We start from the raw sequence: 12867 nt of genomic DNA, 5'->3' as shown, positions 1-12867 counted from the left end.
GGAGACATTCAAAACCCGCCTGGACATGTTCCTATGTGACCTAGTCTAGGTGATCCTGCTCTGGCAGGGGAGTTGGACTGGATGATCTTCAGAGCTCCCTTCCAACTCCTAATATTCTGTGATTCTGTGATTCTGGGTGACTTCATGTGTACATAATTTCACTTAACTCAAGAGGACGGCTTAGTCAGAAAGCCACAAACAAAGGTTTTGAAAATCCACAGGACTTCATAGAAGTCCATCTTTTTCTTTTACAGGAAAGGCCTTCAATCCTGTCAAAATTTTGTTCAGGCAACACAGGCCTCATGACCATGTCTGTGATATGATAACCCAAGTTGATTCAGTTTCATGTAGATTTGAGTTGGAAAAGAATCCTGCAAGCCTATCTAACATGGGTAAAATGGGTTGGTGGGAAAGGTTAGTGTCAGTGACAGACAGCAGACAGAAGTAATGCCCTTGAGGTCTTGAAGTAACCACAAATACCCAAAGTGGCAAAGAACAGATACGAAGATAAGTCTTACTTTGTTCCTGTTTTGTAAGCATCGCAAGACAAGACTAGTTTTAATGGAGGATTTATCACAGCATCATGAGGAAGAAAACATTAAGTTTAATGCATTGCCAATAAATTAAAGCTCAGGATACTGACAACTGATCTATGCCTTTTGCACCTAACAGTATGAAAAATGGATTGGACTAGACAAAACACAAATTTCTCAATCCAAATCTAAGGATCCTGATCTACAACTTGCTGAATTCAGTGGAAGACACAATACCTAATTTCCCTGTATGTACAGTGATCTGAGGTATGCTTACTCATCACTCTATTATCCCTCCCTCATTTCCCTGCCTTTGAGGAGTAAGTATGCAGACACAACTATTCCATTGAGTTGGGGTAAAGCTGCACTTGATGTGTGCATCAGTTTGCATCCACTCATCATGCTACTCGCAAACAATTTCTTAATCCCTTATGTTCCCTATCACCCTTCTTTTTACATATATTCATCATTTCACCTCTATGTCATTGAAGTGAAGCTTCCTCTCTTCAGTCAAACTCTTCATGCTACTTCACATTTTACTCATCAACTCTTATTCACTATTAGGAGGACACCTCTTCAAGCAGTCAGCCCCTTATGACAATTTTCATAGCTACTTTTGGACACAGAAGGGGAGACACACATAAAAGAGGTGATAAGAATGAGTGACTTTTTTAGCACATTTTTTCTTGGGCAGGGCACTACCTGGCCTATGTTCATCTCTGATAGTCGGCACCTCCTGAAAGAGTCAAGAAAGCCTTAAGTTCAAGTGTCTTGACTTTCAAGGCTATATGTCTTTAAGTAAGTGTACATGGGTTTAAGGATGATAATGGCATTTAAAGGAAATAAGAATTTAGGGGAGAAAAGAATGCTGACATATCAGAAAGGTGAACTGTGCGTTAAGTGTAAAAGTGAAGCAGTTGTTGTGACCACACTTGTGTGACACACTGCTGAGAGACATCCTCAAGCACAGAGGCAATATCGTGCATTCTTACCTTCTTCACTTAAGATGTACAGTGAGACTGAGTCTAGGGTGTGATATCTCTGTAGTAAAAGGATTTCATTCTGGATTCCCTTGTAAGCCAGAGGAAGACTTCTAAATAAGAGAAGAAACCTGTTCTGGGAAGGTTCCCTCTGCAAGAGCTGGAGGAACCAGAAAGTGATGTCTGAAGACTGAACCATAAATGCATAGGGGTTCTTGTTAGCAATTCCAAAAGCTTCTTAACAAAAGTATCATTGTAAGGCTAGTATAAAGCAGGTAGACCCAATCTTCACGCACTGTAAATCAGGTTGAATATGTTAAGCTACACTGATATACATCAATGGAGAAACTGTCTCCAAGTCTTTAGCTTCTGAAGATTCGGCCTGAGATAGGTAAACATAGGCCCAGCCAGTTCCTGAGCAAAAGATGGCTAATTCCCCTAAGCTCTGTTCTCTCAATTTTCTGGCATGACCTTATATGGTGTGGAATGTCTTTCTGGTTAGTTTGAGTCACCTGCCTGGTTGTGTCCCCTCCCAGCCTCTTGTGCCCCCTCAGCCTATTCACCGGAGGGAGGCAGAGGGAGAAGCAGAGAGAGTTTTGACGCTGTGCAACCACTTTTCAGCAATAGCTAAAACATTAGTGTGTTATCAGTATTGTTTTGGTTACAAATCTAAAACACAGCACAAGATGAATTACTATGAAGAAAATTAACTCCACCCCAGCCAGACCCAGGATAGTCTCTAACCTGCCTGGGAAGAGGAGATGTGTGCCCCTAGGCGCTGATCAGAGGGTGCCCTAGGTGAGTCTCTGGGTCGCAGCCGGTTACTCTCTCAGGCTTTTCCTTGTTCCTTGATGCCAGCACAAACGCTTGGCGAGAACACTGAGCAGTGATGGTGGGCATGCTTCAGGATGTGATAACACACACAGCCCACTAGTGCTGGGCTCTCAAATGGCAATGACTGAACTCTGAGCCGCGCTAGGACAGACATGGACATACTATGTGGCTTTAGTTGGATTATTTTAACGTCTCAGCTGCAGAATTGTCATCTATATGAATGGATGAAAAATATTTACTGCTACCTATGAATAGTATTTACTACAACATAACACAAATGCTATGGTGATTAATTAAAGTTCTAAAATTATTTTGTAAATGTGAAGGGCCAGGGCAGATGTTACTTATTTACTAAGGCAGCATTTTCAGTGGCATCCATTCTAGGTCTTCTATCTTCAGTCCCCTTGCTTTACAGCAGGTGGTAACATCCAACTGTCAGTGCATTTCTGTTTTTCAGGGTTGCTTGAGACAATTTTTGAGCTGGCACATACTGATGACCTGTGTACCTAATGTTTTCCATTTTGGACCAAAATCAAGCTCCTACAAAGGAAAAACCAATGCTTTATGACAAAAATACTGAGTTCTTACTGAGTCAAAGATGAAGTTATAGAAAGTTCATGGGTAGCTGCTGCTGCAAGATATGCCAGGCTTCAGTGGGATCACTCATTTGTGCCCATGTGCCACAGAGAGAGTGCCCAGCAGTTTAACATGAGCTACAGGAACAGGGATGTCCACAGAGAAAACTTATACAGCTTGAAAATAGGAATTTTTTTAGATATGGAAGGCAAAAGACATGTTTGGTTGTATCACATAGGACTGAAAAAATATGAGGTGTTAAGATTATTCCTTTGCCTTCTTCATACTTGACATTCATTTGACTTAATTGACATATATCTCACCTTCTCTGGGAGACTTTACTACCAGTCATTCAGTTACATCATCCAAAGATTTGATGAACTTAAAAATGACCACAAGAAAGGCAAAAAGTTGTCCAGCTACACTGCTAACATGAGTGTTTTCTGTTAATCTTCTTTACCTGCAAAAACTAGTAAGTGGTAGGGACCAGAAAGGTGAAAGCCTCACTTATCTGAGAAGCTCGAGCCAGGGCCCAGAGCTGAGGCCTAAGTTGTTGTTCTGCAGCTTTCCTGGTACCCTAGATAACTGAGACTAGTAGGATCATCCAGATCACAAGGTCCCTCAAAATTTGGTTCCCTCACTACTTGTATGGAAGGGCACAAAGACCTTTACAGAAGGGTCACTGTACATGCTTCCCACAGCTGTTTTCAGCAGATAAATTTTTACCATCTATTTGCATTGACTAATGTCTCCAGTTTTTTCTTTTTTCTTTTTCCTCAGCATCTGCAGCATGCTGCCTATGGTGGTTGGAGACCTCAAGTGCGGCTCTACTGCACACAACTGATTCTTTGTGAAGCAGATTTAAGATTATGCACAATAATAACTGTGAAAGCAAGTTTTCATCTAGATTCAAATTTACCTCTTTCTACACAAAGTTGATCTTAGCCTAGCTATAACAGACCTGAAAATAGTCATTATAGAAAAGAATGTCTGCAAAATAGTCCTTACAGATCTTTTGGTTCTTAAAAAGTTCTAGTTCACCTTCATTTCTTTTAAATGATTGTTGAAAGTTTTTCTTACACACACACACACTGGAGTGAGTTGCAGGACCTTGCATACCTGGTGGATTTTTCAAACGATCATGGGTCTATTTATAATGACACTTGGCACCTCTAACTGACATTATGCTTTAACTCTAATAAATAACCAGAAAACTAGTGCATCAAAGCCAAGTGATGATGCCAAAATATTGTAATTATTGCCAGTGACATGACTGATACTACCACACAAAATGAGTTTTTTTATAATGTGTTAACTACTTCTTCAGATGACGTCTTCCATTTGGAGGGTGTTCATCACTGCTTTCTATCTTTTACGGTAAGAAGAGAGCTGTAAAATAGCCACACTCTGTATATCAATCCCTTTTGCTATGCTGTTGACATAGCTGGATCTTCTTTTTCTTGCTTTTCTTCTTCTCTCCAATCTTCCCTGACAGTACAGGTCACTCAGGGCTCATTAGAGAGGAGGCCACTGAAACACCTTTGTTGTCCTATGCAGTGCAGTAAGCAGCTACAGTGACCTCTTCATCCATTCTATAGGACACTCAGTGGAATGTCAACATTGTTTTGTAGCACCAAAATCTCACTACCCTGATTAATCTCCTGGTGTATTTCTTTTCACATATCCGAGTCTCACACCTTTCCAGGAGGGCTGACCATGTGTAAGATCTCAGTAATTTCCAGTCACAAATATATTTAGCTCTTACGGGGAAACAGGAGAGGCAGAAGTCTGGGAGTCATGGGATTAACCTTTTATGAGAATATCTTCTCTCACATCTTCGTATTTCTGCAGTCCGATATCACCATATGCCCAAGGATGAACACCTACTTACACAGTAAGTAAGTTTGTGCTTCCCTCAGTTTGTCTGCTGACATAGTCTTTGTTATCTTAACAGAGGTGTCACTCCATAATTTTTGAGTCTGTTGCCTAAGATATGGAAAATTATCCTCTACCTGAACACACTAAAACAAAATTAGTGGCCATGATAAACCATAGTCAGCTGTCAAACATGTCCTCTTGCCTACCCCACTCAGAGATGGCTCTTGGCTTTAGTGGCAGCATCATGAGGTTAGACACTGCCATTTCTCTTCACAGAAGTAAGCTGAGAGGGTACATTGGTGCTACTTCTAGTCAGCGTTGAAGGTTGGCATTAAATAATTAATACAGTTGTCAAAAATGAGGGGAAAAAATGACACATTTAGAAATATCTTTAAAAGTCTTTGTACACTTAATAATGCAGTCTGGCATCAGTAAGTTTAGGTGGTCACTAAGGGCCAGGTGAGGTATCACCAGGAAAATGGCTTGACCTTACTGTGGCTCAGTTGTCAGGCCTTCATGCAGTAGTCATACTGCCCCCAAATTCAAACTTTCCCACGCCTCACTTTTGGGTCTTTGTTTTACAGGTTTTTTTTCTACAGGGAATGCTTTCTGAAATGTTTACCTGTCTCCATACAGCAATGGGTTTCTGGGGAAAAGTCTTACTATAAACTTCTTCAGCATTCTTTAATTAATTTTTAAATTATATGATGAGTAAAATACTTGATGAAAGCAATATAAGAAAAGGTGGTGTCAAAGTGACTAGAGCTGCCAGTGCCCTATTGCTACCATGTTTGCACAGTTGCATTTTGGCTCAGATCATACACTTACAGAGCTACAAAGTAGTATATATGTTTCTGGGACATGAGAAGCAAAAAAAGAAGAAATGTAAGCAATAAGACTGCTTTCAGAAGACAGGCCTATATGCAAAGAGGTGACTAAAAACTTATGACTGTTACTGTGAGGACTATGCAAACATAAAAATTGCAATTTCTTATCTGATTTACATGTTGCTTTTTTTAAATTGCAAGAGTGGCAAGTTAAGTGGCAAAGCAAGACTAAAAAGTGTCCTGAGAAATACACTCCCAAAGAGGGCAAACAAAACCATATACAAGTGCCCTCTTATACGTGGGATTTGCATTTTCTTAGCAGAATAAACTCTCTGCCTTAACTCTCCATGCTCTCACTGAAGTGGAGGTCATAGCTAGTGACAACTGGGAGCTGTTCCTGGAGGCTCTCTTGCCTTTTTAGGTTATGAGGGTCTCTGTGTGTTTAGGATAATATGATTGACGGCTCCACTCTGGCCCCAATTAGCACCCTATAATTTATTAGCTTCTGCTTTCAGATTATGCGCTAACTTCACAAATATTTCAACCACGGAAACAGCAGCTATCAAGTGTCTCTTTCCTGATCCAGCTCACTGGGACTGCAGTTAAACACAAGGAGGGAGCTGTGCAGGTCTGTCAAGAGAGAATAATCATTTGTGTCTGTGTGCAACTGGGGCTGCCACATCTCTTCAGGGCTCTGCTTGTGGAAAAAAAAATAGTTGTTCCACTGGATCAGGGATTTGAGCTTGGTTCCTACCACAGGGGTATGGTGCAGGACAGAGGCCATGTGCTGGCTCTTCAGGAGATGGTCCAATTCTGTTTATCGTGCATCATCAAGCACCATCATACTCATGCTTCAAATCCATGCAAACAGCATAGATGGGAAAGTTTGTGTCTCTCCTAGTGCATTCCTTTGCTTCTCATTGCCACAGTGTGGGGTCAGGGAGGTGCAGGGAGGGAAGAGACTGAGTGAGGCAGGAAAACAGAGAGGGGATGAGATGCAAAGTCAGGGCTGGGGCCAGAAGTTGAGGACAGAAGTGAAGAAGTCAGGAGGCTGTGATGAATGAGGAGAGCGCCTTGCAGCACTGGACCAGGAGAGGCAGGAGAAAATATGCCATGCAGAGAGGAGATGGGACACCCTCAGTAATGTCCAGCATGGTATTACAGCTTCTGGTGTATTATCCTATCTTTACCAGAAATGTAAATATGCAACTGACACATCCCTAAAGAAATACTCCAGTCCTTGGTCAGCCTGTGTTTTTGTGTGCAGTCAAGCACGGCAAAGGGAAGTGCCAGTGCACGTGAGCGGGGCCCAGGGGCATGCATCCCTGCACAGGATCTTCCAGTGCCTTCCCCTTCTGCGGCAGTACCTGGCGTTGAGAGAAGGGGGAAGGAGGAGGGGAGACACAGCACCCCAGCACCTCTCCGTTACAATTCACGCTCACAGGTTTGATGCACAGGATTCCTGGATTATGCCTGGCTGTGGAGGCAGTAAAGGGGCACTGCAAAGGTAACTCCTCTTGTGTGATCAGAGGTGGACATAAACAGAGGGACCCTGTTAGCCTGAGCTGCTTGTCAGGAATTCCTTTAGAGAACAGTCTAACTGTGCTGGGAACTAAATTAACAGTGTGGTTCCCAAACTGTAGACCCAAAGCTTGGAGGCTGACTGAAGTAAAGCCTTTTCCTTTTCCTTTTCCTTTTCCTTTTCCTTTTCCCTATCCCTTATTCCTATTTCCATATGCAAAATTGCCTAGCCTACAAAATCAATACCTCACTCCTCTGAATAATCACACTGCAAGCCTCTCCCCTTCCCCTGCTGCAACTGCTCCCCTGGGTGGCAGGCCAGGGAGGCCAGCCAGGACACCACAATCCCCCAGAGGAACAGGCTCGCCCTTCTGTAATCAAAAGGGCATGTTAATTACAACCCTTGCCCAGAAAAAGATGCACAGGAGCAGCCAGTCAGAGAACCCTGGTGCATCGAAAAGCCACCAGCACCATTTTCATCCCTTCTAGGAAGGGACCAACCTTTAAGCCCTCACTAGAGCTTGTCATAAACCTAAATAGGACTTCAAAGGGAAGGCGAGAAAGGAGAGCAGTCCATCGTGACCCAAGGAGGAGACAAGGCAGATACATTTCGCCAGACACAGCAGCATGCAGTCCAGGGGAGGCACAGGGATCACTCAGACTCTTTCACCTTCTCTTGCCTCCCCTCCTCCTCCTTTGCTGGGGGCTCCTATGGAAAACCCACTGGAAAATAAGTTGGAAAGTAAGGAACGTCACCCTAAAGCTCGCTAACAAGACTGAGTGGAGGGACACACGCATGTCTCTAAAGAGCTCTGTGCTGCGTTCTTGCAACTGCTGCTGTACTGAAGTGAAACCCTCATTAAAACAAAGCGGAGACTCCAACCACAAATACTGTGTGCCATCCTCACCTCCATCCTTTCCTTCACACATCACTGCTAACCTTGGAGTTCATTAAAAGGGTGCTTTCCTAATTTTCAGTTACTTTCAGACAGGAAATAAAAGCCTGCAGTGACTGTCCTCTGAGCTCACCTGCAAACTCTTGCAAACTGCTCTCACTCAGCAGCAGCCAATACTCTTGCTACGGTCAGCACTGCTCTTCTCCACTCCGCACAGATCCCATCCCTCTGCCTCCTTCCCTCGACTCAGCACAAAAGAGTCAGGAGCTGTGTTCATCTGTCCCAGCAGGGCTGGTCTGTCTGTCCAGTGGGCAGCTGGAGAGCACAAGCCCATGCTAACCTCTGTGCTATGCTCACTAAAGGGGCAATGGGAGGATCTGCTCTGCAGGCTGTGGGACTGGGGACTTGCAGCCCTGCTCTTTTGGTATGTGACAAGCATGTGACAAGTTGACATGTACGTAACATACAAGAAGCCTTCCTTTTGTATTTCCAGATTTCCTATGAGCATTCATGACTGGACAATTACTATACAATGCAAAGAGGAATAAAACAACTTGTGAAAGGACATGGATTGCACTGTTACTTCACTGGGACCTGTGGCTCCAGCTCTGCAAAGGCCCCCTGCCAAGCCTTAAAGGTCGGTGCTGTGAGCAGTCCCCCTGGAATCAGAGTAACAGTGTGAACAAAACTCTGCAAGAATTCATAAAAATAAGGCATGTGAGCTTTCAGACTGCAGTCCATCTGGAGTAGGAGCGTTTTTTAAAAGTTGTTTGCATAGCATCGAACACCTTGAGCCACAATCTTGGCTTTGGTGTATGGATGCTTTGACATTGTTGTATAACAATAAAAAAAGAGTACCTGGAGAACAAATGTCAAAACCAGTATTTATGTATTGATTGCATAAATTCTCATGCTTGAAAACATTCACAGTCAAAATGAATTGTAAATGCCAATGAAGTAAATGACTGGTTTGTGTTTATATCAGTATTCCCAAATGTATTTGGACTGTACTGCCCAGCCCTCCTTGTTATGAGTTGCAGACGGGGGGGGGGGGGGGGGGGGGGGGGCCGAGCAGAGGAAGAAAACAGCAACAATTGCAGTGAAGCACAACTGGTGCCAAAGCCAAATTAATCCTTTTTTTAAAACAGAAACAACTTTAAAAACAGCCTAAAAAAAACCTGCAGGCAAATGCTCGCAGAATGCTCCTGTTATCTCCAAGCCTCTGCAGCAATAAAGTTAAATGCCATTTTCAGTTATTTTTCTCCTGAACAGTGCTGCTGCCTTCTTTCTTGATAGACACCGAAGATCATTTTTGGTTTAGCCACTAATATAAATTCTGGAGTCCTTCCTTTGCTCTTTACAGCTTGTCTGGGCTCTGGCTATTTGGAGGCTGAGGGTGAAATGCTCACTGGTACGTCTGTCTGGAGGAATCAGGGCAAGTCACCTCCTGCCATTTGCTGAGCTCTGGCCGGGGATGCTCTGCACACATTGCTCCTTGCCAGCTTCTCACAGTATTTACTCACAATGCATTATTGTAGTCTTACTATTAGAATTCCTATTCTTTCCCAGAAATTGAGTTATTACTGAGCTGAAAAATTATAAGAAGAGAGTTTTGGTTATTCATAACTCCATTTCTGATGCATGGTGAAAATTATGCTGAGGTATGTGAGAGTGTTGGGAGGTAAAAACTCTCACCACAGCACAAAAGTCCATTTTCTACTGCTTCTCCTGGTGTCAAAGGGGTAATGTTAGGACTCTCCTCTTACACGCATTGAACTTTGTCAGCCTTCAAAGGCATGACATTAAGAAAGAAACAGAATGAAACAAAACACAGTAGTGTTGGGATCAGATACTTTGCCTGTAAAAAAGTCAGCTTTTAAATATAGGAGGAAATTTCAATTTCTGCACTGTTTCATTAATTGCTCCTCACCCTATAACAGCTTTTTAATTTACCAGTGCAACAGCAGTGCTGAATGCTACAGTCCCTTCTTCTATCAGCTTTATGATATGAAGCAGCACCTTTACTTCAACCTGTCTTACAGATACACCATACACTAAAATGTAACACTGCAACAACCTTGCATTTTCTTACCTTTTGTATTTCTCACTATATTTTTTACTCAGTAAGAAAATATTTTCAACTGCTAGGATTTCTATTTATCTTTAATGCAAGGTAATAAAATAATTCACTTAATCCACACAACAAGTATTTTTCCTATTTCATCCTGAAGATGCCAGCTTGCCTCATTTCTCTTATTTAGCTTTAATTCTTCATAAAAGCACACAGGGTGAAAGAAGGAGATACCTTTAATGCAGCTTTCCTGCGATTAAATAGATATCTTATTCCTTCTTTAAAAAAACAACAACAACAAACCCCCCCCCCCGAAACAAAACAACTATTAAAGTGACAAAATGACAGCAACAAGTAGGCAAAGAAAAATGGTAAGGCAACTCAGACCTATTGTCCGTCATGTGCCTTTCCTTCTGGTGTTCCCCTCTAAGGCTGTCGGGTTGAGGGCAAGCCGTTCCTCATGAGTTTCCTTTCTCCCCCTGCTTAAAGAGGGTTTTACTTTCACCAGAAAATGTTTCTTGTAAAGAAAAAAAAAACAAAACCTAAATCCAGCACAACTGAACAACCGTTATGTATCCGATGCAAATGCTGTGCCAAATTCTGAGCAGTGCCACCTTGCTTTTCGTCTTTCTGAGATCTGAGCAGTTGTGCATGGAACAGCTGCATCTCTGTAAGTCCAGGGCAGGTGGTCCCGGCCAGACACTTGCCACTCACAACACAAAGCTGAAAAATCTGAGCAGTTCCGTGATAGTCCCAAAATGTTCATGAGTTCCAGTTTCTTCTCCTTTTACTTTTCTATAATGTAAAGTAAAAATCCAGTTCAAAACTGCTAAGTAGCTTTCCCATGTTTGCATTTGAGAAATAATTTTCACTGCCATAAAAAAAATATTCACACCACTAAAAAAAAATCCCCATGATTTCCTCTGCCCCTTGTACAAAGGCCGGTGGTTCTGCATCACCATCAACAATGTCACTGGATGCTTTTTGCATGGTCTGACTGCAGTCCTGGGTGTGAGTTCTGCTTAAATAGAAGTTCAATGTCTTTGGCTCTCCTCTTGCAACAGAAGGATTTTCCTCTCTGAAATAAGTCTAAAGTACCCTCCTTGCAATGCCAGGTCCTTTTAAGTCCTGTTGTCTTTCCCCAAGCTGCAGGGCCATGGTGGGCTTGGAAAAGGGCAAAGGGGGATCTGGGAGTCTTTGAGTCAGCACATCAGCTCAGAAGGGATCCACCACAGAAGGAGTAACGGCGAGCTGCAAACCAAGACCAGAAGCTGTTACAAACTGACCCGATTTCAGCTCTGAATGCCACCATGTCTAACAGGCAGAGATCTACAGGGGAGAGCCAGGGGAAGGAGAGTGAAGGACAGCTCTAAAACCAGTACAGATCCTTGCTTTTGTCCTGAGGCTGCAAACCTGAGAACGGAGAGAAGAAAAAAAGGGAGGAAGAAAAAAAGGTACAGATATTTAAGGACAGAGAAAGACACACTGCGCTTCTACCAGCTGAGATCAAAGAATCAATCTCAAGCACGGGCTCCCCAGAGCTGGTGGGAGGCCATGGAGCAAGGAGAAGAGCCCAAGCTAGGCTGGAGAAGGGCACATGTTCCTCCTGCCTAAACTGAGACCTCTGTAGAGAGCCATTTGTGGCTGCAATAACCCAATTCCAGCACTGAGAGCTGCTGCCAGAGTGGGCTTTCCTTGCCTCCACAAGCATGAGCTCAGAAGCTGCCACTGCTAGCTAAGCCTGCATCACTTTTTTGTCACCACTGTGGCCACACAACCTTACTTCCAGGCACCTACCAGGCACAGGGTACCAGGGGAAAACTATTGCCTTTTTTGCTCAGAAAATGCAATTGTGCTTTCCCCTCAAAAACTGAGAGGAAAAGATAAATAAGGAGAAGAGGTGGTTTGCAAACCTGCATGAGGTCTAAAAAGGACCTGCTCTGCTGTGGCTGCCCACACTCCTGCCCTCTGGGCAGCCTGTGGAGGGACCCAAACAGTGACCTTGGGGGTGGCTCCATCCTGTCCTCCTCCCACCTCTCGCTGCTCAAGGCAAGACCATGGCCAAGGCCAGGACAGGAGCACTTCACAGCAACCAGTACCCTCAGGGCACATTTGAGGGTGCCAGAAATTCAAAGGGTGTTGTAAGGGGGTGACGTGTTGTCCTGTCCTGTCCTATCCCTGTCCCTCCCGTTCCTCACACGTCTGGCCAAGAGCCCCAGGAAGGGCACCCAGGGCAGAGCTCAGGCGTCTCCCACGGTGCTTCCACCACCCATTTATTCCCCCATAGCAGCACCCCAGCCACCCCACCATGGGAGGTCCATCCCCACTACTATGGGCGATGTGAGGGAGGCAAGGAGCAGGGGTGCAGCTGAGTTGGGGTATCCAGAGGGACTGAGGGCAGCTCTTTACCTGCATCCACGTTTAGGCTGAGGCTCTGTGCCATGTCCCCTGCTGCATTGGGGAAGGGTCCCGGCGTTGTCCAGGCTGCAGCGGTGCCCGCCTCGCTCTTGCCCAGTTCACAGGGGGGGCTGACTGGCGTGGGCACAGAGGCGGGGGTGAGGCGATGGGGGCGGACGGAGGCAGTGGGCACCAGGAGGGAGCTGTAGCGGGGATCAAAGTGAGGCCCATAGACCTCGTGCATGGTGGCAGGGCGGGGGTAGGCAGTGCTCTGTGTCCCGATGTAGGGGGGGTGGTGGTGGTGGTGGTGGTGGGCATGGTGCCAGGGCTCGGGGCCACCCTGGTGCAGGTGGC

The 12867-nt window shown here is 44.4% G+C and overlaps 1 protein-coding gene across 1 annotated transcript in view; it reads right to left on the bottom strand.

Moving 5' to 3' along the window:
* Nucleotides 1-11326: 11326 nt before the first annotated feature.
* VGLL2 (vestigial-like family member 2) overlaps nt 11327-12867 on the bottom strand; it is a gene marked incomplete at its 5' end in the record, with an annotated part of 3657 nt that continues 2116 nt past the window's right edge. The window contains 2 exons of the mRNA XM_010191761.1: nt 11327-11367; nt 12526-12865. Of these exons, the coding sequence (XP_010190063.1) occupies nt 11327-11367; nt 12526-12865 (381 nt within the window). The remainder of the gene's footprint in view (nt 11368-12525; nt 12866-12867) is intronic.

This window comes from Mesitornis unicolor, unplaced genomic scaffold (genome assembly GCF_000695765.1).
Source record: "Mesitornis unicolor isolate BGI_N332 unplaced genomic scaffold, ASM69576v1 scaffold6879, whole genome shotgun sequence".
Classification (NCBI taxonomy): domain Eukaryota; kingdom Metazoa; phylum Chordata; class Aves; order Mesitornithiformes; family Mesitornithidae; genus Mesitornis; species Mesitornis unicolor.
The sequence above is the reverse complement of the archived record's forward strand: the minus strand, read 5'-3'. Positions and strand labels throughout refer to the sequence as shown.